General features: G+C 41.6%; 1 protein-coding gene across 1 annotated transcript in view; it reads left to right on the top strand.

Annotated features, from left to right (window-relative positions):
• USP7 (ubiquitin specific peptidase 7) overlaps positions 1 to 24,567 on the top strand; it is a 3,814,244-nt gene that overhangs the window by 1,610,219 nt on the left and 2,179,458 nt on the right. The window contains 1 exon segment of the mRNA XM_044088895.1: positions 24,339 to 24,495. Within this exon segment, the coding sequence (XP_043944830.1) occupies positions 24,339 to 24,495 (157 nt within the window).

Genomic DNA, 24,567 nt, shown 5'->3' with positions numbered 1-24,567 from the left:
TAGATGGGGTAAAAAGGTTTATACTTCTGCAACCTTGGCAATCTGAGCTTTAAACTGTCAATTTCATATGTTAAAATATCAGCAGCATATTACTGGACTGCTTAAATGGAAAATTATGTTGATTCCTGATTGTGTGGAAAGTAAAGATTTACAGGATTTAATGCATTCTGCTAAACAAGTTGGAAAACATACTTTGCTATGTGGTTTTGGTTCTTTAGAGGCCTCCTGTAGGGCTGCTGTTACTGGGTCTGTGCTTAGAAGGCATGCTTGGCTTAAGGAGCAATCTTTGCCTGGTCATGTTAAAGCTAAATTGTTGGATGCTCTTTTAAATCAGGACCGCCTGTTTGGCAATAAGGCTGAAGAAGTTCTAAAAAAGATGGAAGATGAAGCTAAATGTATGCAAAGTGTTAAAGATTTCTTACAAGTGCAACCTCCAAAATTTAGTAGGCACTGGCTTGCAAAGAATTGGTCTTTTCCAGCCCCTTCCAGATCCTCTCAAGCCAAACCCAGACACAGCAAAATCCCCAGGTTTCAGTCCCAGGGGACTCTCAGAACTAAGCAGTGGGTGGCTTCCACTTCCATATCTGGAAATAAGACACTCCCTACGGTAAACAGTCTCTGTGACTTCCTTTTAAAATTACCAAGCACTTACCTTTTAACTGCCCCTTTGGAGGGAAAGATTGCTCTTCGTGCAAAGAACTGGGAACTCATAACCCAGGACAAATGGGTTTTAAATAGTGTCCCAGGGATACAGATTTCATTTCCACACGTTACCATCACCTAACAGGTGGCCAGACCTGCCCCCAAATCAGTGGGCAGAGGCTCAAAAACAAGTACCCTCTTAAACATGGGGGCTATTCAACCGGTACCAGAAGAGGAAAAGGGACAATGTTTCCATTCCAGGCTTTTTCTGGTACCCAGAAAAGACAAGTCATGGCATCCAATCCTGGACCTGTCTACTCTAAACACCTTTCTGGAGATTCCAAAATTCAAGATACTGACTCTTCACCAGTTACTTCCTATGCTAGGCAAAGATGCCTGGCTAGCAACTCTAGATTTAAAAGAAGCATACCTGCACATCCCAATCAGGGAATCTTGTAGAAGATACCTACACTTCAAAGCAGGCTACTTGCATTATCAGTTCTCTGCACTGCCCTTTGGCTTGTCTACTGTGCCCAGGGTATTCACAAAATGCCTGGCTCCAGTTCTTGCATTTTGCAGACAAAGAAATATTCAAATATATCCGTACATGGACGATTGTCTAATTCGGCAGAAAACCAGGGCATACTTCTAAATCACCTGGCATTTGTAAAAAGGGTTCTAACTTGTCTGAGGTACACCATAAACGAAAATAAATCACAATTGATACCCTGTCAACAGATTACATTCCTGGGTGCAAGCTTGAATACAACTGCCCAGATGGCTTTCCTCGCGCCAGAAAAGCAAATTCATTTGGTAACTTACTTTAAACAAGTGGCCACAAAAACCCTGCTATCTGCAAGACAAATACTGCAAGCCTTGGGGTTCTTGGCCTCCTGCATTCTTCTAATTCCATATGCAAGACTGCATATGAGGAAACTACAGTGGTACTTAAAAAGTCTATGGTGTCAGCATTGTCACAGCCTGGAAACAATGCTCCCTATCATACCTTACTTACGCCTGGAGTTCATATGATGGGCAGAGGCCTGCTACCAAAACAAAGGACTGCCATTCACACTAACCCTGCCGCCCAAACCCTCACTACAGATGCATCAGACTATGCATGGGGGACTCACCTGGCAGGGAAGTTCATTCAGGGCAAATGGAACCCAAATCAAATGCACCTACATATCAGTCAAAAAGAAATGTTAGCTGTACAGAATGCTCTGACAGCCTTCAAGGACTACATTCTTCCAGGACAACTAATAGTAAAGACTGACAACACCACTGTTATGTGGTACATAAATAGCGGGGGGAGGGTACACATTCTTATCTCCTCTGCAGACTAGCAATGGCATTGTGGAACACAGCCTTGAGCTACCAAGTGCACCTACAAGCTCAATTCTTGCCAGGAAAATTAAATACTCTGGCAGACGGATTAAGCAGAAAACTCATGGACCCACACTAGTGTCAACTGGAACGACAAATTTTCTACATGTTGACAAGCAAATGGGGGAGCCCAGACATAGATCTGTTTGCCTCCCCCAAGGACAAGTTTTGCACAAGGACTCCCCACAAACAAGCCTGGAAAGTGGATGCTCTCTCCTTCAGCTGGAAAAACCTATCAGTCTATGCCTTTCCCCCTCTGCGTCTGCTCTCCAAAGTTCTGCTAAAAGTCAAACTGGACAAACCAAGGATGATTTTGATTGCTCCTTACTGGCTGCGCCAACACTGGTACCCACTCCTGCGCAGTGTGTTGCAAATATCTCCATGGCTCCTTCCTCCGACCCCTTCCCTGCTGTCCCAGCAGGAGAACCAAATTCTGCACCCTTAGCTTCCAACATTGAACCTTTCAGCCTGGCTAATCACTTAAATTCACCCTTATCCCTCAGCAAACCTGTGATGTATATTATCTTGGAGGTGAGAAGACCTAGTACTAGAAAATCTTATGCTGACAAATGGAAAAGATTCTGTGCCTGGAACCAGTCTTTAGGGATGAGCACAGCAGCGCCCAGTTTACCTCGGATTTTACAATACTTAACTGAGATGCTTCACAAGGGCCTGTCTTTTTCCTCTGTTAAAATCCACGCCTCAGCTATTTCAGCTCATTATAACACAGAACCACCTCTCTTCTCTCATCCTCTGCTCAAGCAGCATCTCAGAGGGGCAAAGAACTTGAGACCAACCAGGAGAGCTCCTATCCCTGCCTGGGACCTTAACTTTGTTTTGGAGAAGCTCACTGTACCTCCTTTCGAGCCAGCTGCTACTGCAGACTTAAAATGTCTTTCTTGGAAAACAGCCTTCCTTTTAGCAATCACTTCAGCTAGAAGGATATTTGAATTACTGGCCCTTATGGCAGTGGAGCCTTTTGTCATCTTTCATGTGGACAGGGTATCTCTCAGGACCAGTCTGTCCTTCATGCCCAAGGTGGTTTCCAGTGTGGCTCTTAATCAGTCCATTCATTTGCCAACCTTCTTTCCCAGTCCACAGAACAAAGGGGAACGGATTCTGCATTCCTTTGATGTTCATAGACAACTTAGATTTTACTTGGACAAGACTAAATCTCGAAGAAAATCTGAACAATTGCTGGTAGCTTTTGCTGCAGGGGCAGAGGGGAAGGCTATTTCATAACAAACCATTTCTAAATGGATAAGCCATTGCATTCATTTCTGCTATAAGCACCATGGAAAACCTATCCCCCAGGGGATCAGATTTCACTCCAGCAGGGCTGCATCTACTTCTGCAGCCTTTCTCAGAGGTGTTCCTACCAGGGATATTCTAGAAGCTGTTACCTGGCGTTCTGTTCATACTTTCACCAAGCATTATCACTTACCAGTTTTCTCTAAATGCAGAGCTGGCTTTGCCACTGCTGTCTTGCAGGGCCTTATAGCTGGCACTAATGCTGTATAAACTCCTCTTCTCAACCATAGCTTTGGGAATCTACCCAAATGTAATGACTGCAACAGTGAAACACGAAGAACATAGTACAGTTGTGTACACTTACCATAAATGTAGATGTTGGAGTGTATTCACTGTTGCAGTCCTGGTTACCCTCCCTCCAGCCCCCTACTTTTCTCTGGCTATACCTCTACTTTCCTTTACTATGCTTAAAACCATTTTTGGTGTATTTGCTTTTGGTTGGAGGTATAATTTTGTGTTTTTAATTTTAATTGCTACCCATTAGGGGGGCACCTGACATCTGGGGCAAGAAAAACTGATGTAATGGTGTTGGCTGCTTGTTTTATACCCTTGACTCATGGAAGAAGGGACAGCAACCGACGCAAGACCCAAGATTTTGTTTATCAGGCCGACTGAAGGCAACCTGCCAGCAGATTACCTAAATGTAATGACTGCAACAGTGAGTACATTCTAACATCTACATTTATGGTAAGTGTACACAACTGTACTTTTGTCTTATCTTTGTCTTTGCTGACTTTCTCCAGCTGTCAAGAGTGTGTAGCAACTGTTAGGTCTTGGTCATGCTAGGTTTATTATCTGCTTTTAAGAATTTTCTCTCCTCTCTTCTTGCAGTGTTGTATTCTTGGTATGTTTGTTAGATTCTGACCTGGGAAGACTTTTACTTCCGCCAGACAAAGTTGATATTTTGTTGCAGTTCTTCCTGACTTTCTCCCCTCAAAGCCAAATCCACTGGCACCGTAAGTTAGTCTGGATTCTACATTTTCACCCTTCATTTTCCAGATTCCCGTTTTGGGGATACCTAAGAAGGGAGTGTGTGAGACTGGGTAGACGAGAGCTCTCTTTCAATCTGTCTCCTATTCTCCCTGTTGATTCTTCAGTCTCTCACTAGAGATGCTTCATACCTTGTATAGAGTGGTCTCCAAAGGGGTGAAAATGCAATGTGTATGGAACATTCATGGCACAGACAGGCACATATCAGAGATGTTGGCAGTGATAAGCACTTTAATAATTTCTGGTCCCCAGGACTTTTTCAAATTTATATGACAGTGATGTGGTACGTCAACAGGAAGGGTACTTGATGGTACCCTGTCTGCTGACTTGTTATAATGTCAGCATCTCAGCTCAACTTTGAGTCTTCACGTATTCCATGTGCAGGCAAACTAAGCAGGCCCAGGACTGACCCACAAGACAAAGTGTCAGAAGATTAAGAGCTTTATTGCTGCTAAAATCAATGGAAACTTCATGATCCAGTTGTGGAGAAGATTTCAGGTCTGTTTGCCTTCATTTTGAACAAATTAAAGAAATTCTGCTGTAGGACTCCTTGGAAACAGGCATGGAAGATAGATGCTGGAGCAGGCAATAGTAGACGCTCATCATATTGATCATTGCTGCAATACTCTTGACTATATGGGTTATAACCTACCAAGGATATAAACAGCTGGTTAGCTTCCAAATCTTCAGTGCATCTTCCATGCTCCCATGCTGTCATAGTTTGAACTGAGCTAACTTGACTAAGACAAGTTTGGGCACAAAGCTCTTCAGAGCTTTCCTACCAGCAGCGAAAGAGAGGCTGAGCACTAATAAATGTTGTCACCTTGTCATAAAAAACGTGCACCAAAAAACAAGGGCAATGGAGGGAGTCAGCGGCTACTGTAGCAGTAATCATTCTAAGATCTGTTTTGATAAGTTTAACTTGCACAGCTGTGCTATGTTCATCAAATCTATCACTGCTGCAGTAGCCTTAGCTACATGGGTTGATTACCTTAGCTAACTATATTTTAGGAGGTGGAAGGAGAACAGTTTTGGAGCAACCTGGAGAATGATTCTAGCAAAAGATAATCTGGACTTCAAGAAGGCATCAAGTTTATAGTGCTTTGTAAAATTATGTACAGTGAATCAAGGAGCAACTTGAATGCAATCCTTTCCAAACAGCGGTAGATGAAGCCAACAGCCTGCTAGAGTAGGCCTGGACTGTCCCTGGAATTGTTTGGTTGTGAGTAGAACGAAAGGTAAACGAAGTAGAACAAAAAAAATTGTTTTGGTACAGGTTGTCTTCTTTTACCTTTACAGTAATTGAGCCAAAGATCAAAAAGATGTACTTGTGTCAGGGTAGTACCAGACTTGTCTGTGGGCATCGAAGGTACAGAGTATCCCTTCTCCTTTATTTTTTAGGTTCAGAAAAGGAAATGGGAATACGAATAGTTTAACTTAAATTAAATTTGGATAGCACTTTAACTGTAAAAGGATTAGTTCTCAAAACAACACAAAAAAACTGTCCTTGTGGAAAATGATGGGGTTGGCTCACCATAAGAGCTTGCAACTTAGATACCCTTCCTGCAAAGGTCAGAGCAGTCACTAAAATGTTTTCCATGTTAACCTCAAGTCATCCATGTAGGCTGAAGGTTATGCAAGATGTAACCGATTTAGCTAAGGCTATTGCATCAGTTGCCCATTCAAACATCCTCTCTAATAAGTTTAACTTGCACTTCTGTATTTTCTCACTTTTCAATCTGGCCGAGGTCAGATAACAAAGGCTTCTCCACAGACTAGATTTGCTCACACAAACAGAGGGTTGATTGTTAAACCATAATCTGAAAACTGTTTGCCACTACCTGGGTGATAGAATCACTTTGCTACCTTACAGACGCTTTATTTTTGTGTGGCTGTGCAGCAGGTACTAAAGGAGTCGAAAGTGTGTACCTGGAGAAATCATACATGTGCAAGTGGAAGATGTTTTCTAATTGGTAGTGTTCCAAAAAGCAAGGATCCTCTTCAGGCACAGCTGCTTCTGGTTCTTCCATATTTTATTTTTTTGTGTGTGGGTAACTGCCCTTTGGCTGCCTTATTCATTTTTTATGGTTCTCTTGTCTGCAAGTATATTCCCCTTTGGTTCCTTTTTTGGAACTTAACTTTGTGCATGGAATGCTTACTCTTTTTCCATGTGAACCAACTCAGGCTGAAATGATGTTCTTGACATGGAAGATTGTTCCTACTCACTGCTGTGACTTCTGCTAAGAGTATGTTAGAAGCACTTATGATGAGTTAAGGTTCTTTTGACAACTGACCCTTCTTTGATGCCCAAAGTGGTCTCAGAGTTTACCTTGCGCCAGACTGTTAATCTGCCTGTCATCTCTTAAATGAGGAGTGGAGAAGAGCCTTCTTTCTCTGGATGCCACGTGCAGTTTAGATACTACCAAGAAAACTCCCTTCAGGAAAGACTGTCAGCTGTACCTCTCCTGTGATTAAAAGCGGAGTGGACAACCATTGTTGTGGTGTTGCCTGTGTTTAGCATAATAATGGCAGAGATGTTCTTCATGTTTCACTGTTGCAGTCATCAGACTTGGGTTTATCTGCCTGCAGGTATCCCTCAGTCGGCCCAAATACCAGAGACTTAGTATTACTGCATCGGTTGCTGTTGCTTCAGGACTGACATCAGGGGTATAAAAAACAAGCAGTCGACACCATTACATCAGTCTGTCTTGCCGAGGAGCCCAATGCAGAAGCAGTTTGCACGAGTGCTGGTCAGCCACTCCGAGTTTTCGTTTCCAAATTTAATCATCCTGAAGTCTTCTAAAGCTAAGTACCCTGTTGGGATCCTTTTTTCTTGCTCTAACCGATGTCAGAAAAAGTTAATTTTCTCGCCTGTGGAAAGCAAATACCACACCAAGATTTTCATTTTTACTGTCACCTGTTTAGGCCCAGACCACGACATACCTCGCTGTCTGTTTTGTGCTTTGTTCAACGCCCAAACTATTCGACGTCAGGACCTTATTGTTGCTAAATACTTTTGCTCTTGATCTCCGTATTCCGAAATGGCTTCAGTAAGCCATCCATCTACCAATCTTCCAAAAAAAAGTAAGGATAAAGATGGACAGACCGCACAGGTCCAAAACTGCAGATGATACTTCCGTTAAGCTAGTCGCCAGTTCGCTGGTACTCAGTGAGGCGCTTTCGCAGACCCTGATGCCTGCTTCGATGGATTTGCAGGCCTCTACCAAGACCCGTTCGGAGTTTGGTATGCCACAAGATGCTTATTTGACTATGGAACCTGCGGATGTCTCTACCTTGGAAGGGTCTGGAGCTGCTGTGCAGACACCTGCTTCTGAGGAAGTTCCTCGCATTACCACTATTTGACACAAACCTACGACTTCTTTCATGTCTTCAGTTCTTTCTAAAACTACCTTGTTTCTAAGGTCAAGAGTATGAGCTATGCCTAAAAAACAGACAACATTAACTCAAGCACCTGCTTCCTTGCCACAATCTCAAATGCTTAAAATGGCAGAAGACTTGATCATGTTGATTAGGGGAAGCCAGCCTTCCCCTGCTAAGAGAGAGAGAGACCTGTCCCCAGCAGCTTTAACTGACCAAGAGTCCGACTTTGACGTTTCTGAATCTGAAGCCATGCCTTTATCTGCTTATGAGGATTCAGACGCAGAGGAATTTATTCCTTCTGCTTCCCCTCCAGAGAATTTTTTTTTTTTTTGGTGAAATCCTACCTACTTTGATCGAGAGCATTTCCACTGGGAATGCCAGGATTATCCACAGTCCAAAAAGAGACTCTGCGAATTTTTAGATTTGCCACAGCACAGACCCTTAGCTATCCCTCCTGTTCTGGATGTTGTGGATGATATTTTTATGGAATCCAGTCTAACTCCTGATACTTTACCCCCTGCTCCAAGGAAACCAGACAGGTACTACAGAGTCCCCTGACTCTCTCAAATTTCTTTTCAAAAATCCTACCGCTGAGCCAGAGGTAATCGCCCAAGGGCCTAAAGGCATAAAAGCAACTACAGCTAAGAATCCCATCCCTTCGGACAGGGATTCCCGAGCTTTAGACAGATGGGGCAAAAAAGTATACACCTCTGCAAGTCTCGGCATTAGGGCATTGAATTGCCAGTTCCACATGCTGAAATATCAGTAACGTACTATGGAACTTATTAAGCAAAAATTATCTACCCTTCCTGGCTGTGCAGAAAATAAAGAATTACAGGAGCTTATGCACTCTGCAAGCCAAGTCAGCAAACATACTCTGCAATGTGGGTTTGATGCCCTAGAGCATCTTGCAGGGCGGCAGTCACAGGTTCTGTACTTAGAAGGCATGCTTGGCTTAATGAGCAGACCTTGCCAGACCATGTCAAATCAAACATTAACTACATAAACTACAAAATGAACTGACACCTCACCTAAGTGTCTTGTTTAATCATAGCCTCACTTCAGTCTTCATGCCCACTGAGTGGCGCACAGCTACAGTTATCCCACTCCACAAGGGGGGGATCCACCTTGGAACCTGGGAACTACCGCCCCATCAGTCTGACAAACCTGTTCTGCAAGGCCAGGGAACGTATTATCATGGAACTTATAAACAAAGACATTGGCAATTTTCAAACACTGGACCCCACCCAGTTTGGGTTCGTGAAGGGCTGATCTTGTCTCCTGAACCTGATTGACTTCTTCGAATCAGTCTCCAGAGCCGTGGACGAGGGTAAGGCAGCCCACACAGCCTATCTGGACCTCGCCAAGGCCTTTGACACCATCCCCTGCTCAGGAATCCTAGATAGACTTGCTAAGCTGGGCATTAATCCCCAAGTCACTCGATGGGTTGCCAACTGGCTTACTGACAGAACCCACAATGTAAAAGTAGCAAACTCCAAATCCAGCTCCAGACAAGTGGGAGTACCTCAGGGTTCAGTCCTGGGACCGCTCTTGTTTGGCATCTACTTCTCTGAAGTACAGGCCAACACTAAGGGACTCTGGCTAACAAAGTTTGCAGATGACTGCAAACTGAGAGCCATTATTGAATCCCCAAATGATGTGGATACTCTACAGATCGCCTTACAGAAACAGATGCTTGGTGCCAGAGCCATGGGCTCAAGCTCAATGCCAAGAAATGTATAGTTAACCCCTTTGGGGAAAAAAACATGTACCTGACACTAAACACCAAAAGTGTGATGAGACTTTAGGGACACAAGTGGACAGTGGTCTCGCCTTCGATAACCACATCGCCACAACAGCTAGGAAATCCTTCTATGTGGCCCACCTCATCACTAAGGGCTTTTCATCCAGAAAAAAGGTCATTGTCCCACTGTACTCATCCCTCATTAGACCCATTATAGAATATAATGCCCCGTTTGGTATGTAACTCTCAAGACATCTGCAGCAACTGGAAAGACTGCAGAAATACCTCACTAAAAGAATCGCAGGCCTAAAGCAGACCGCTTTAAAAAAAACTCCAGTTATACTCCGTTGCATATCTACTCAGAGGCAATCTCTGTTTAACATACAAGGCCATGTCAAACCCAGAGCTGTTGAGCATGCCACACTTAAAGAAATCCCAATCCCTCAGAGTCATACGCTCCAGGGATTTAAACCTCGTCATCGCAATATACAAAACATGCTGGAGGGATAGACTCCCCAGACTCTGGAATAGACTTGCCCATACATGTCAAGCAGAGTGCCTCTTTGGCCCTCTATTAAAGGAACCTTGACGATTGGATGAGAGAAAGGAAATTCATCCCGGGGATCATGTCAGTTGCCCTGCTAGACAGGGGTCCAGGGAAGTAAATAGTGTGGGAAGAAATAGCCAGAGAATTATTATGGCTAGGCTTGTATAGGTCCTAGGGCCGATAGCCTAGTACCAACCTATGAACCTATAAAATTACTGGAAGCTCCTTTGAACAAGAACAGTCTGTTAGGCACCAAAGCAGAAGAGGTTTTACAAAAGATGGAAGAAAAGGCCAAGTGTATGAAGACAGTCAGATTTTTTGCAAGTGCAGCCTCCAAAATTCAGTAGGCATTGCCCCTCAAAACATTGGTGCTTTCCAGCCTTCTGTAGGCCATCTCAAACTAGACCCAGGGAAACAAGACCCCCCAGATTACAGTCTCGGGGTATGCAGAGATCTAAGCAATTGAGTACCTCCACTTCTAAAACAGGGAGTGGTAAGCCACCCCTTATGCAAAAAATTCACAATGACATCTCCATTCCTCTCCTCTGCCCAATTGCTCGTGCCCCTAGGAGGGAAACTTGCTCCCTGTGCAGAAAACTGGACCTCCATCACCAAAGACCGATGGGTTCTCAACACTGTGTCCCAGGGGTACAAATTTTATTTCCACATGCTGCCAAACCCCAAAAGGGTACCCAAACCTTACTCCAAACCTGTGGGCAGAGGCACAAAACCAAGTTCAATCCTTGCTCTCCATAAGAACAATTCAGCCTTTTCCTGCAGAACAGATAGGTCAAGGGTTTTATTCCAGACTTTTCCTGGTACCCAGAAAAGAGGGCACCTGGTGCCCAATCTTAGACCTTTCCATTCTAAACACCTTCCTGGTGATACCAAAAATTCAAAATGCTCACCCTTTAGCAACTTCTCCCTATGCTGTCCAAATATGCCTGGTTAGCCACCCTAGACCTAAAGGAAGCCTTATCTGCACATCCCTATCAGGGACTCGTGCAGGAAATATCTACGTTTCGGGGCAGGATCTATCTATTATCAGTTCTCTGCACTTCCTTTGGCTTATCCACTGCTCCCAGAGTCTTCACAAAATGCCTGGCTCCAGCAATTGCCTATTGCAGATAGAGCAATATTCAAATATTCCCTTACTTGGACTATTGCCTGATTCATGCAGTCAGTCAAGAAAAGCTGTGCAGCACCTGACATTTGTAAAGGACCTTCTAACCTCCCTGGGGTACACTATCAACGAAAAGAAATCAAAACTAGTCCCCAGTCAAAAGATTGAATTCCTGGGAGCAAACTTGGACACAGCATCCCAGATGGCATTCCATACTCCAGAAAAACAAGCCCATCTAACAGGTTACTTTGCTGAAATGGCCACCAGAATCCAGCTATCCGCAAGGAAAATCCTGCAGGCTCTAAGGTTCATGGCCTCTTGTATTTTACTAATTCCATATGCCAGACTGCATATGAGGAAACTACAATGGTACTTAAAAAGTCTTTGATGCCAACATTCTCAGGACCTGGAAACCGTCATACCTTGTCTAAGGACAGAGTTTCTTTGATGGGCAGCTGCATGCAGCCACAACAAAGGACTTCCTTTACACAACTCCGCGCCACCCAGACCCTAACCACAGATGCATCAGACTATGTCTGGGTGGCAGATCTGGATGACAGATGCATTCAGGGCCAATGGAGCCCAAGCCAAATTCATCTGCACATCAATCAAAAAGAGATGCTAGCTGTTCAGCACGCTCTGAAAGCATTCAGATCCTTACTCTCACCTGCACTCCTGCTTATAAAAACCGACACCACCACAGTGATGTAGTAAATCAACAACCAGGGGGGATCCCACTCTTACCCACTCTGCAGGCTAGCCATGACCCTGTGGAACACAGCTTTGGACATGCATATCCACCTGCAAGCTCAATTCCTGCCAGGCAAACAAAACTCTCTAGCAGACGACTTAAGCAAAAATCTCCTAGACCCACATGGGTGGCAATTAGACCTCAACACCTTCAATCTTCTAATCCAGAAATGGGAGACCCTGATGGTGGACTTTTTTGCCTCCCCCTACAATCACCAGCTCAGCAAATTCTGCACAACACCTCACAGCAGGGCCTGGAAAGTGGATGCCCTTCCATTAAGATCCATACCTCTGCCATTTCGGCTCATTACAACACTGAGCCACCTCTCTTCTCTCACCCTCTCATCACAGTTCCTGAGAGGGGCTAACAACTTAAGGCCACCAAGGAGAGCCCCAACCCCTGCTTGGGATATTAACTTTGTGCTGGGAAAACTCACACTACTCTCTTTGAGACTGTAGCATCAGCAGAGTTAAAATTCCTCTCTTGGAAAACAGCCTTGCTTCTAGTCATCACTTCAGCTAGAAGAGTGTCTGAGCTACAAGCACTTATGATTGTGGAACCCTTCATTATTTTTCATACTAACAGGGGTCACCCTCAGGACTAATCCTACTTTTATGCGTAAAGTGGTCAGTGTGGCTCTTAACCAATCTATCCATTTGCCATCCTTTTTACCTAATCCTCAAAATAAAGGGAAAAGGATCCTGCACTCTTCAGATATGCACAGACAGCTCAGATTCTACCTTGATGGGACTAAACCCTTCAAGAAATCTGACCAATTACTAGTCAGCTTTGCACCAGGGGCAGAGGGCAAGGCCATCTCAAAATAAGCCATCTCCAAATTTATAGCATACTGTATGCATTTCTGTTAAACACCATGGGAACCCCCCCCGGGGGGGGGGGGGGTCGAACCCATTCCACTATGGAAACTTTAACCTCTACTGCATTCCTCAGGGGAGTCCCTACCAGGGACAATTCTGGAAGCTGCTACTTGGAGTTCTGTTCATACCTTCACCAAGCATTACCACCTGCCTATCTTTTCCAAGTCCAGGGTGGGTTTTGCAATCACAGTCCTGCAGAGCATACTAGCCAGCCCCAACTCTTCTTGACTGCCTCCACCCATTCTTCAACTTTGGGAATCAACCGAAGTGTGATGACTGCAACAGTAAAACATGAAGAACAGTACAGTTGTTTATACTTAACATATATGTAAATGTTTGAGTGTATTATCTGTTGCAGTCCTGGTTTCCCACCCTCCAGCCCCCTTGTCTGCTCTCTCTCTCTCTCTCCTTCTATCTCTCTTACTCACCCCTTACAGGGTTATTGGTATTTACTTTTTACAGGTGGTGTTTTTTCATTTCCACCATAACTTAGCTCCCTATTTGGAGTGGCTCCTGACATTAAGGGCAAGAAAAACTGATAAAATGGTGTTGGTTGCCTGTTTTTAAACCCCCTGATGTCAGTCCTGAAGCAACAGCAAGCAGTGCAGAAATACTAAGTCTCTGGTATTCTGGCTGACTGATGGCTACCTGCAGGCAGATAACGCACGTGTGATGATTGCAACAGTGAGTACACTCGAACATCTACATTTATGGTAAGTGTATACAACTGTACTTTCTGGCCCATTCCACTGGGTTTTGGCTTTTTTGATGGCTTTCTGGAAAGAGATAGATTCACAGTATTTTGGCTGCAACTTTGTCATTTGTACACATTTTGCAAAGCACTGCAAACTGGGTTCCTTTTCCAGGTCCAGAGCTCAGACCGTTCTCCAGAGGCTCCTGGATTCTTATTTTTTTCACCTCACTTCTTAGTTCTGTGCTATGGTAATTGGTCAATGTAGTTTAGCTGAACATAAAACAGTTGTACAAGTAAATTTATGGGAGCAATAGGTATTCTGATTGGCCACTGTTGCAGTAGCCAACCTTCCTTCCAGCCTCTTTATTTTAGCTGTTTTTTCCTTTGATTTGCCATAGTGTGGAGAAGTGTACTCCTTTCTATATTGCTGGGGTTGTTTTGCTGCCATGTCCTTCCAGTGCATTTGCGCCTCTATTTTTGTAGACAAAAACCTGCCTTTAAATTGAATCTCCCTTCAGGCTCCTGACAGAGCGAATGGAAGATGCTGTTAAGCTTTGAATGCCAGCCAGTCACTGGGTCAAGACTTAAATAGCTTAAGCTATGGCAACAGTGGTTTATTACAGCCTTTACTGTTATGGTAAATTTATTTGCACAGCTAAACTTTCCTACACAGTAATACTTTCCGTAACTGACTGTATTTTTAGACATAATGTCCTAGCAGTGTTCCATATTCAGTTACTGTGGTGGAGGAACAGTTTGAGTTTTTGTAGGCAAGACAGAATTTTCTCCTTATTTGAATCATAACTTGGTGGATGGATCCAATGTCTCACTTTTCTATACTGTATTCACTCCTCCTATTACAGTTAGTTTAGACTTTGATTTCCATTTTCTAGTAATTTCTTTTGTGGCAGCCACCACAATTAGAGTCAGAGGCCGTACCATGTCTAGGCAATTCTGATTCTGTCATCACTCAAAATATCATTTCTTTAGTTACACTAATTTGCTTACCCGATATTTCTGATAGAGTAGTCTGCAGGGAATTGTCAGTCTGCCCACTGGCTACACTCCCAAAAAATGTTCCCAGTTAACCTTTTTCCTCCCTATCACACCTTCAGCATTTGCTGTCTACTTGAGGAAGAAGTCTTTGGAGTCTACTTGGGGTATAAAAATAACTGCAAACACTTCCAAAAAAAAAGATCCTAAATCTTCTAGACTTGTTGCATCTTTGGAAGTTGTACATTTAACCCCCATTATTTTTGTAAATTGCTCATCCAGTCTGTCATCCCAGTCCTTTCTGAACTTCCCCTGATGATTCTTATAATTATCGTGCAATATTTTATGTGCTGTAAGGATTATCCCCTTTATTAACAGTAGCTTCTGTTCTAGATTCTACTAAAAACTCTACCAGTGCTGGTGTTTCACTTTACTTTATCGATCCTTGATAGAGGGAAGGCAGTCTCTAGCCTGCAGTCCAAATAAGTTCTGGCCTCTTCCCATTCTATTACCTTTCTTTCTCTGTTTGCTAGGTTATCTCCAGTAAACTCCAGCCCCCTGTTGCCTATTTTATGTGTCCCTAATTGCAGTAATCCCTATCAGCAGAATCTCCTTTCTTCATTACAGTGTTGGCTTAGATCTTAGAATACTTTCTGCTACTTTATGAATATAATATTCTGTATGGTGGTGGTTCTCCTTAAGATCTGCATCCAAAATCCCATTCTCTCCTTGATCTTGAGGCTCCCTATTTCATCATCATCCCTTTCCACTTTGAATTGTAGTTTTCTGCTTGTGCTTTGTATAGGAGCTTTAACTGTGTAGCTCTGAAATACCCCTTCAAATCCGGTAATCCCAAACTACCTTGTTCTGTTCGATCAGTTTATCCCGCTTGACCTTTGCAGTCTTCACCTCCCACATAAAATCCTTCAACTGTTTATTAACTGCTATCCACAGCTTCTCCTCTGGTTGATTAAAAATATGCCTGACCGGTATGTAAAACTAATGGGACTAAAACCATTTTCACTTTTTGTATCTTGCTATTCATATCCATAAAACAGAGTTTCCAGTTTCTCAGTTTTTTTTTAATTGTCTTTTGTTTAGTCTCTCCCCATATGTCCTTAGCTGCCATAACAGAATTCTTTTTAGTCTTCAGTTTTTAATCTATATACCTAATTACTTCATTTTGTCATGTTTCCATAAATATGGGTATTGCTGAAGCGATTTGTATGATGGAACATTGTTTACAGCTATTGTCAGTTTTATCTCCATAATTTTTTTATCCCAAAAAGACTTGAAATTTTCTCCAACTGTTCCCCATCACTGAAATGACCTTTTTTTTTTTGTTTTATCAGGTATAAAATAATATCTACAAATAAAGCCATCCTTTCTGGGCTACCATACCATTTATATGCTTGAATATTTGAATCACTTATTTTCTTTGCCTGTGGTTCTAAATATAATGCAAGTCACAAAGGGGAAGGAGGGCACCCTTGCCTGGTCCTATGCTCAGAGCTCATCATAGAGGAACCCAGCCACATTATTTTTTGCCTTAAATCTCTCATATATGCTCCTAATTTTATCAGGGAAGGCCAATGATTCCATTGCTGTACTCATAAAATCCCAGCTTACTCTGTTGAATGCTTTCCCTTAACATCGTGGCGTGTTAACCTTTGACACTGGTGTCATAGGTTCACCATCACTGCTCTAGATCATCATTGCTCTATTAATCTGGTCTGTTTGTCTTACCACCACAAAACCACGTTGATGCCTGTCTTTTGATTTTGGCGCCACCTTTGCCATTCTTTTAGCCATTATAGACCTAGACACTTCATAGTCATGGTTTAGAATTGAAATGAACTAATATGAAGCTGGCTTTGATGGATCTTTACCATGTTTATAACCACCATAGCTTTCTTCCAGGAAGTTGGTGCTGCTTTTAAATTTTTTGTTAAACAAAACCTTCCAGATCTTTATTATTTTTTTCTTCCTTGCTTCCAGTCTTCTGCAGGAATACCATCTTGTTTCTGAGGACTTTCGTGCAGATTGGTTATACATCACCATTTTATCTCATCTTCTCCTATCCTAACTGTTAGTAATTGAGCCTCATCTACCTTTAACCTTGGCATATTTAATTCTTCCATAAACATTTCTATTTGTGCCTTTTCTTTATTTCCATATTTATCTACTTTGTACGGATTTTCCAAAAAGTTCCAAAATATGTCTATTACCTCTACAGGCTCTCTGGTTGTCTTCCTTGTTATAGGCTCCACTCCATAAGCTTGGTGACAACCCTTTCTTTCTGTTGCCTAAGTCAGTGTGCTAAAAGGTTTTGTGCTCTGGAGCTATCAAAAAACAGTTGCTTAATAGCAGTCTTTCTCTTTCTTGCATATAATTGAATTAATCCCTTATTTTCTGTTTAGCACTCTAATTACTCCTCTACTTTTTCTGTGAAATTGCCCCGTTTTGCAATACTTCCTTTCAGTCCCTCTAAATAATTCTTACTTAACCATATCTCCCTTTATTTCATTTCCACCCTATTTTTAAACACCACTTTAATTTTATTCCACTCTCTAGCTATATTTTCAGAAGACATTTCTATCTTCCCTAATATCTCCTATAATTTTGACTACCCATTCCTTAAGTTCCTCTCTCTGATAGGTGAGTAAGTGCCATTGTCTGATTTTTATTTCATTATTGTGCATTTTTATTTTAGATGTTGTTGGCCCGTGACCTGAAATTTGATGTCCTTCCATGATCATTGTTGCAGTATTAGTAATGCTTGGGAAGGATTCTGCCAATAATACCATACACCTGGCCAAAATACCAAAGCTTGGGTGCCTTGCTCTCATGCCATAAGCCCAATGTGTGAGAGCGCAGAGAGGCATTTAGATGAACGGGTGAGCAACAAAGTATTTGGTTTTAAAACAGTACTTACTAAGAATTTAAAACATGGGCAGTGAAACCAGTTAACATTAGGATTTCCATTTTTGTTTGGCAGCTTTTATTTTTAAAACACTCAGTACTGATCACTGGTCCGAGGATAAGCTGTAGCATCCAGTCTGAGCTGCCACATCGACTCTCTAGATTTGAATTTTGACTCCCATTTGCTTTTGTAAAACCAAAAGTATATTTTTTTTAAATTTTCACAACCTTGAGCTTATTTTGAAAGAGCGATTTTTGGGTCTTGTTTTTGTATATTTAACTTTTCATATGTTCCTACACCCACTTTCATGGCTAGTCATGACCCAAGACAGTTGGAGGCTGCTAGATACCATTTGTGATGAAGTCCCATCAACCATCTTCCATCAGTGTTATCCCATTAAAGTAAGGCAGCAGAACAAGATGTGCAACAACTTCAAAAGATGGCCATTGAGGAGGTCCCACCAAACCAGAAAAGGTCCTGATATTACTGCAGGAACCAGTTGGCACCAAACAGACTCTGGACCTTGGCCATGTGAATATGTGAAGGAGACCTTCTGGATATAGTTCATCCTCCATGCTTGCAAGCAGGTAATTGGATGAGCTGTTTGTATCTTCAGGACACTTCCTTCATACCAAGATTGCCAAAGCATCCAGAAGAGTGCTGCACTTCCAGGTGGAAACTAGTCCTTACCAACAGAGAGCATTATTATGTGGTCTGACTGCAGCCCTCTCATGGCTCCTGTTGCTGGCCATGTGCTGTTACTGGAAGTAAGAATATTTCCTACCTAGATGACTGACTGTTCATCACTACTGATTTAAAGGAAAAAATCATCATGAGAAGAAAATATGTAACTCCTGTTACATATGCCTATTTTTGAACATTTCAGCAAACCTTCCAAAATCTCAGCTGGAGCCTTCTTACTCCCTAACATTCATAGCTTGACAGTTGGAAACTAGGAAATAGTTGTAGGTAGTACTGCCAGAAAGACAACACACTATTTTCCAAGCAGTCTGTGATCTCTTATGCAACCGAACTCCAAGTACCGTGTTGGGTTTAAGAGCATTAGGCCTTGTGACAGCCTTCATTCAAACAATTCCTTATATCAAATTACATATGTTTTTTGTACTGCATGACAAAGAGCATCAAACTGTCCAAATCCTTCAGGAGAAATCCAGGGATCCTTACCTCTGAAGGTCCATTTGTCCAGCAAATATCCACAGCACCGAGAAGTGTCTGTTGGGGTGGAGGGGCATTTCTTAAAAAGTAACGTCCAAGGGATGTGCACTTCACACGAGGCCAAGTTGTACATCCATGTATTGGAGGTGCTAGGAGTTTTCATAGTGTTTCAAGCCTTCCTAGGCTGTCTTTCCTCAAGATGCAATGTGCTTCCATTCTGAAAACATGACAGTGGTATGGTGCATCAACAAAGGGAGGCACCCGTTCTTACCCCGTTTGCAGAGATGCCAAGAATGTATGGGAAAGGGCCATTATTACACACTTTCTCATGGCAGTGCATACACTCAGGACATCCAGCATAGTTGCAGGTAGGTTGAGCAGATAAATATTGCTTCCTCTAGAGTCATCTCTATGAGTCAGTAATGTTAAAAATTTTCAGCAGATGGGGCATTTCCTTGTTGTGATCTCCTTGCTACATTGTTGTAATTACAAATTTGACAGTTTTTTTTTCTCCATCTCTCGTCAGGGATATTAATCAAGAGGCTCCTTCTGCCACATGTGGCACCCAGCACGCCTCTCTTTCCTCCTATTCCCCTACCCAGCACGCCTCTCTTTCCTCCTATTCCCTAGTATCAAAATGTCTGCAGGAAGTTAAGATGTGTAGAGACCAGTTCACTCATAGCACTGTGCTTTCCATGCCAGACTTGGTATCCACTGTTATGGCTCATCTCAAAGGGAAGTCTCTTCCTTTACCTCAGTGGCTGCACCTGTCTGGTCTCTCGGGCTAACAGCATAGTTTCCCTAGATCTGGTAATGGGCAAAGGCTCATCACAAGTAAAATAGAGCATTGCAGCTCAGCAACCTTCTTCAAGGAAAAGTCTTTATAGGTAAATGGCAGAAATGATTATGGCCAAGTGATTGTAACACTGACTCATTTCTAGTCTTGACTCCAAGTTCTCTTCCTTAAGGAGCTTACTGTTCATGCTTTTGAGTGTATTTAGCAGCAGTTTGTTTTCATTCCTTTTAGAATTCACCGCCTTCTTAGCATCACAAAAGCACTTCAGGACCTTCCTTACAGAAACTTTCCACTTCATTTCTTCATTATTCCTTCTGCTGCCTGAGATTTAATTTATGTTAAAAATAGACTCACTCTGCCTCTGTCTGAGCTGGCATGTTGGCTCGAAGCGAAGCTTTTGTCATGGAAGACCCTTTTTCTTGTAGTCATGTCAGCTGGAATGAGTTTCAGAATTGCAGGCAGTGTCTTGTAAATGCCCTTTTCTGGCGTCTTACAAAGACTGTGTTCCTTTAAGAACCAACACTTTAGGTCCAAAGTTGCAATGAAGACTAATTCGAATCAGTCTAGTCTTCTGTCAGTATTCTTTCCCAAATTTACCAACCAGGGGGAATACTGTCTGCATTTCTTGTATGTGCACAGACAACTGAGATTTTAAAGGCTATAGGAAAGATGACACACTTGGTTTCTTCAAACAGAAAAAAAGGTCAGAAGGTAACAGATTTCCCTAAGTGCTTATCTGACTACATTAATTTTTGTTACACATTAAGTAATACATCGTTGACCAGTAGACCTAAGGGATGCAGTGTGTAAGCTTAAGTGACTTGCGTAGTGCTTCTAATAATAAATCACTGTTCAGTAGACTCAAGGGACACGATGCATAAGCTAAGTGACTTGTGTAGTGTTCCTTAGAAATTTTCCACTATATGATGTGTGTGTTACCTTACACATTTTTGCAAAACATTGCAGCTTAGACACACTTTCCAGATTCTGACCCCGTCTTGAGGCATCTATCCCTAGACATGTTTTAAGTACCTTCCCAAGGTCTGTTGGGGACTTTGGTACTTTTCCGTTATCGGGGCAACACTGTTAATGCGAGCATTCAGCTGTGATCCAGTCCCTTAAATTTTCTGTCAAGCACATGTGTGTAAAACTATCTTTGAAGTAATAATTAGTTTGCAAACAATAACAGTTAATTCCAACTGTTAAACACGTCTGCATAACAGACCCTTCAACGTACTGCATTATCGTTGAATCATCACATGAAACTGGTTCCCCGATACGTTAACACAGAGAGTTAAAAAATAAGGTGATTCATCATGTTTATACAACAGTTCTGTCTGAAAAGTAATATGGCGATATGTACACCACTTTACTTCCATGAAATGAACTATCTACCAGTGGTGAAACTGTGCAAAGCCGTACTCGTGCTCAATATATTTCATCCAGCAGATCGCAGTTGTTATTAAAAAAAAAAGGGGGGGGGATTGCTCTGTTTTTCCCGTGAAGTGGTTCCAACACGCACCTTGTTAAGATTAGGCTTGGACTGGAATTAGTAATGTAAAACCGTTGTAAAACCATAAATGCACATCCTAGCAACGGTCATTTACGTTCTCAGCGAAGGGTTGCTAAATCAGTAGCTGACTCTCTGAAAAAGAGAAAAGGTTTGTGGTTCCCGACTGTAATAGTAATTTTGCGGCTGTAAGATGGCAACTAGGGATAATTACAGATTTGGATGTGTATTTTTTTCAGTAATACATTTGACAGTCTGCCTGATTTCCCTACAGTGGACAACAACCTTTTTATAGTACCCACTTCATGCCTTTTTTACAAAACTTATCGGTCAAGCACTTTCCAAGCGGTTCCTGAGCTGGGAATCCACTGTAAAACCGTGGTTATTTTTTTCTTTTTGGATGTAAATCTTAACCTGTGTGTGTACATTAATTAAATGTGTAATTTTGATAGCAGAGACTGTAAGCTGTGCATTTCACAGCACACCTGCCAAGATTAACATCTAAGAGAAATGGTTTGACACTGGATTCAGAATTCAGCTACCACTTTTAACAGTGTTGCCCTGATAACGGAAAAGTACCCTTTGTTTAAAGGTTTTCCAGTGTCCAGGACATAAATATACAAGTTATATACTTACCAAAGTGATGTTAGTTTAGACACTGGACCCCCCCACCCCATCCTGCCAACAAATGGGCCTTGAGAAGCACCCAAAGCCTCAGACTGGCAAGTTGTAATGTCCTTGTTAGAATACTGTAGTGCATGGAGTGTGGGGATTGTCTGAAAAAAGACAAATCAGTTAAGTGATGCAACAGTAGCATGAGACTGACCTTAACAAATGTTAAGTACCCCCTGCTTAACTTGCTATGGTCGGGTCTTGCGCTAGTAGTCAAATCTGCCTGTACTGACCAGCAAATGAGAATGACTTAATAAAAGAACACATTTGTTTCAGACTGCTGTCCATACTGGTAAAATGTTCCTGACTTTCTGTTGTAACATTAGGAAGTAGCTAGAATAACAGGATGTGTTCGCCTGAATTTTTTTGAAGAATAAAAAGTTTGCAACTCAGATGTATGCCATTATTTCGTGACTTCAATCCTCAGAGTTGTCCAAAAAAAATGTTTTATGAAGAACTGACCCAACATGTGAGGCAAATTTCTGGACATTCTGCAAAAAATCTCTACAGTTCATAGGCATGGCAAGGTGAGTGTAAGCTGCTTTTACACTGTCTTTCACACATCACTTGCTAAGTACTTTATGGCATTGAACACCATTAAAACACTTAACTTTTTTTTTATTCCCTGTAACTAGTAGTACATGGAGCATAAAAAGCTCCTTGTACTGCAACAGATTATGATTACATCTCTAATCATAACCTTTAATTGTGTTCTCGACATGGATGCCATGATGCAACAAATTATGATTACATCTCTAATCATAACCTTAAATTGTGTTCTCGACATGGATGCCATGATGCAACAAATTATGATTACATCTCTAATCATAACCTTTAATTGTGTTCTCGACATGGATGCCATGATGCAACAAGTTATGATTACATCTCTAATCATAACCTTTAATTGTGTTCTCGACATGGATGCCATGATGCAACAAATTATGATTGCATCTCTAATCATAACCTTTAATTGTGTTCTCGACATGGATGCCATGATGCAACAAATTATGATTACATCTCTAATCATAACCTTTAATTGTGTTCTCGACATGGATGCCATGATGCAACAAATTATGATTACATCTCTAATCATAACCTTTAATTGTGTTCTCGACATGGATGCCATGATGCAACAAATTATGATTACATCTCTAATCATAACCTTTAATTGTGTTCTCGACATGGATGCCATGATGCAACAAATTATGATTACATCTCTAATCATAACCTTTAATTGTGTTCTCGACATGGATGCCATGATGCAACAAATTATGATTACATCTCTAATCATAACCTTTAATTGTGTTCTCGACATGGATGCCATGATGCAACAAATTATGATTACATCTCTAATCATAACCTTTAATTGTGTTCCCGACATGGATGCCATGATGCAACAAATTATGATTACATCTCTAATCATAACCTTTAATTGTGTTCTCGACATGGATGCCATGATGCAACAAATTATGATTACATCTCTAATCATAACCTTTAATTGTGTTCTCGACATGGATGCCATGATGCAACAAATTATGATTACATCTCTAATCATAACCTTTAATTGTGTTCTCGACATGGATGCCATGATGCAACAAATTATGATTACATCTCTAATCATAACCTTTAATTGTGTTCTCGACATGGATGCCATGATGCAACAAATTATGATTACATCTCTAATCATAACCTTTAATTGTGTTCTCGACATGGATGCCATGATGCAACAAATTATGATTACATCTCTAATCATAACCTTTAATTGTGTTCTCGACATGGATGCCATGATGCAACAAATTATGATTACATCTCTAATCATAACCTTTAATTGTGTTCCCGACATGGATGCCATGATGCAACAAATTATGATTGCATCTCTAATCATAACCTTTAATTGTGTTCTCGACATGGATGCCATGATGCAACAAATTATGATTACATCTCTAATCATAACCTTTAATTGTGTTCCCGACATGGATGCCATGATGCAACAAATTATGATTACATCTCTAATCATAACCTTTAATTGTGTTCTCGACATGGATGCCAAGATTCACCTGTCAAGCTTTGCTCTCGAGGTGAATTTTTTGTCATCCAGGTCTTGAACACACAATAACCAAGTTATGATCAGCGACGGTCTTATACCCAGTTATACAACCATTGCACCAGTTGGTCTGGAGAGTCAGTGAGGAGCAGTACCCAAGGGGACGAGGTGATGGGATCAAGCTGGCAAGACATTGGTTGTTGTTGAATAATGGGCACCTTTAGTGGCCGTTGCAAAATTTGGAATAATACCAGCTTCTGGGTACTCCGGTTTCCTCCCACATTCTAAAGACATGCATCTGGAGTGTTTCTCCCTGTGTGCCTTTGCTGAAAATAGGCTCTGTGGAGCCTAGTCGGACTTTCCTGGTCAACAAATGATAAATTAAAATAAGTAAATAAATCTTTCTGGTAAGTACATAACTTTTTTTAAGTAAGTTGACCTGTACCACCATGCTTTACCGATCAATGATAAATTATGTTTTGGCTGACCGTTACTTTACTCCGTAATCATGCCAGTCACAGCCACTGATGGTGAGTAGTTAGGTTGTGTGTGTGTTATTATTTTCCATGAAGGCCTGTTTCATTACACAGCAGTAGTCTAAGTTTGAATTCACTTTACTTGACAGTAAGTTTGCAGTCATTTTTTTTTATGTTTTAATATTCAACCCACCAAAAGATCTGAGCTGATTAGAAATATTTTCCAAATAATTTATACAAAACTGTTAAATAAAAAAAAAAAAAAAAAAGTAGTTTACTATTTGTATTGTTCCCTTCAAAGGTTTGAGTTTCCAGAACAGTTGCCGCTGGATGAGTTTCTTCAAAAGCCAGATCCAAAAGATCCTGCCAGTTACATCTTGCATGCAGTGTTGGTGCATAGTGGCGATAACCATGGCGGACATTATGTGGTGTATCTAAATCCTAAAGGTGATGGCAAAGTGAGTGAAACATGAGTTAGAGTATGTTAAGATATTTGTACAATGTTTCCATCACCATATATACTATTTTTT

Source organism: Protopterus annectens, chromosome 12.part0 (assembly GCF_019279795.1).
Source record: "Protopterus annectens isolate FY-2018-M chromosome 12.part0, PAN1.0, whole genome shotgun sequence".
NCBI classification, from domain to species: Eukaryota; Metazoa; Chordata; order Ceratodontiformes; family Protopteridae; genus Protopterus; species Protopterus annectens.
This window is presented reverse-complemented; position numbering and strand designations above follow the sequence as displayed.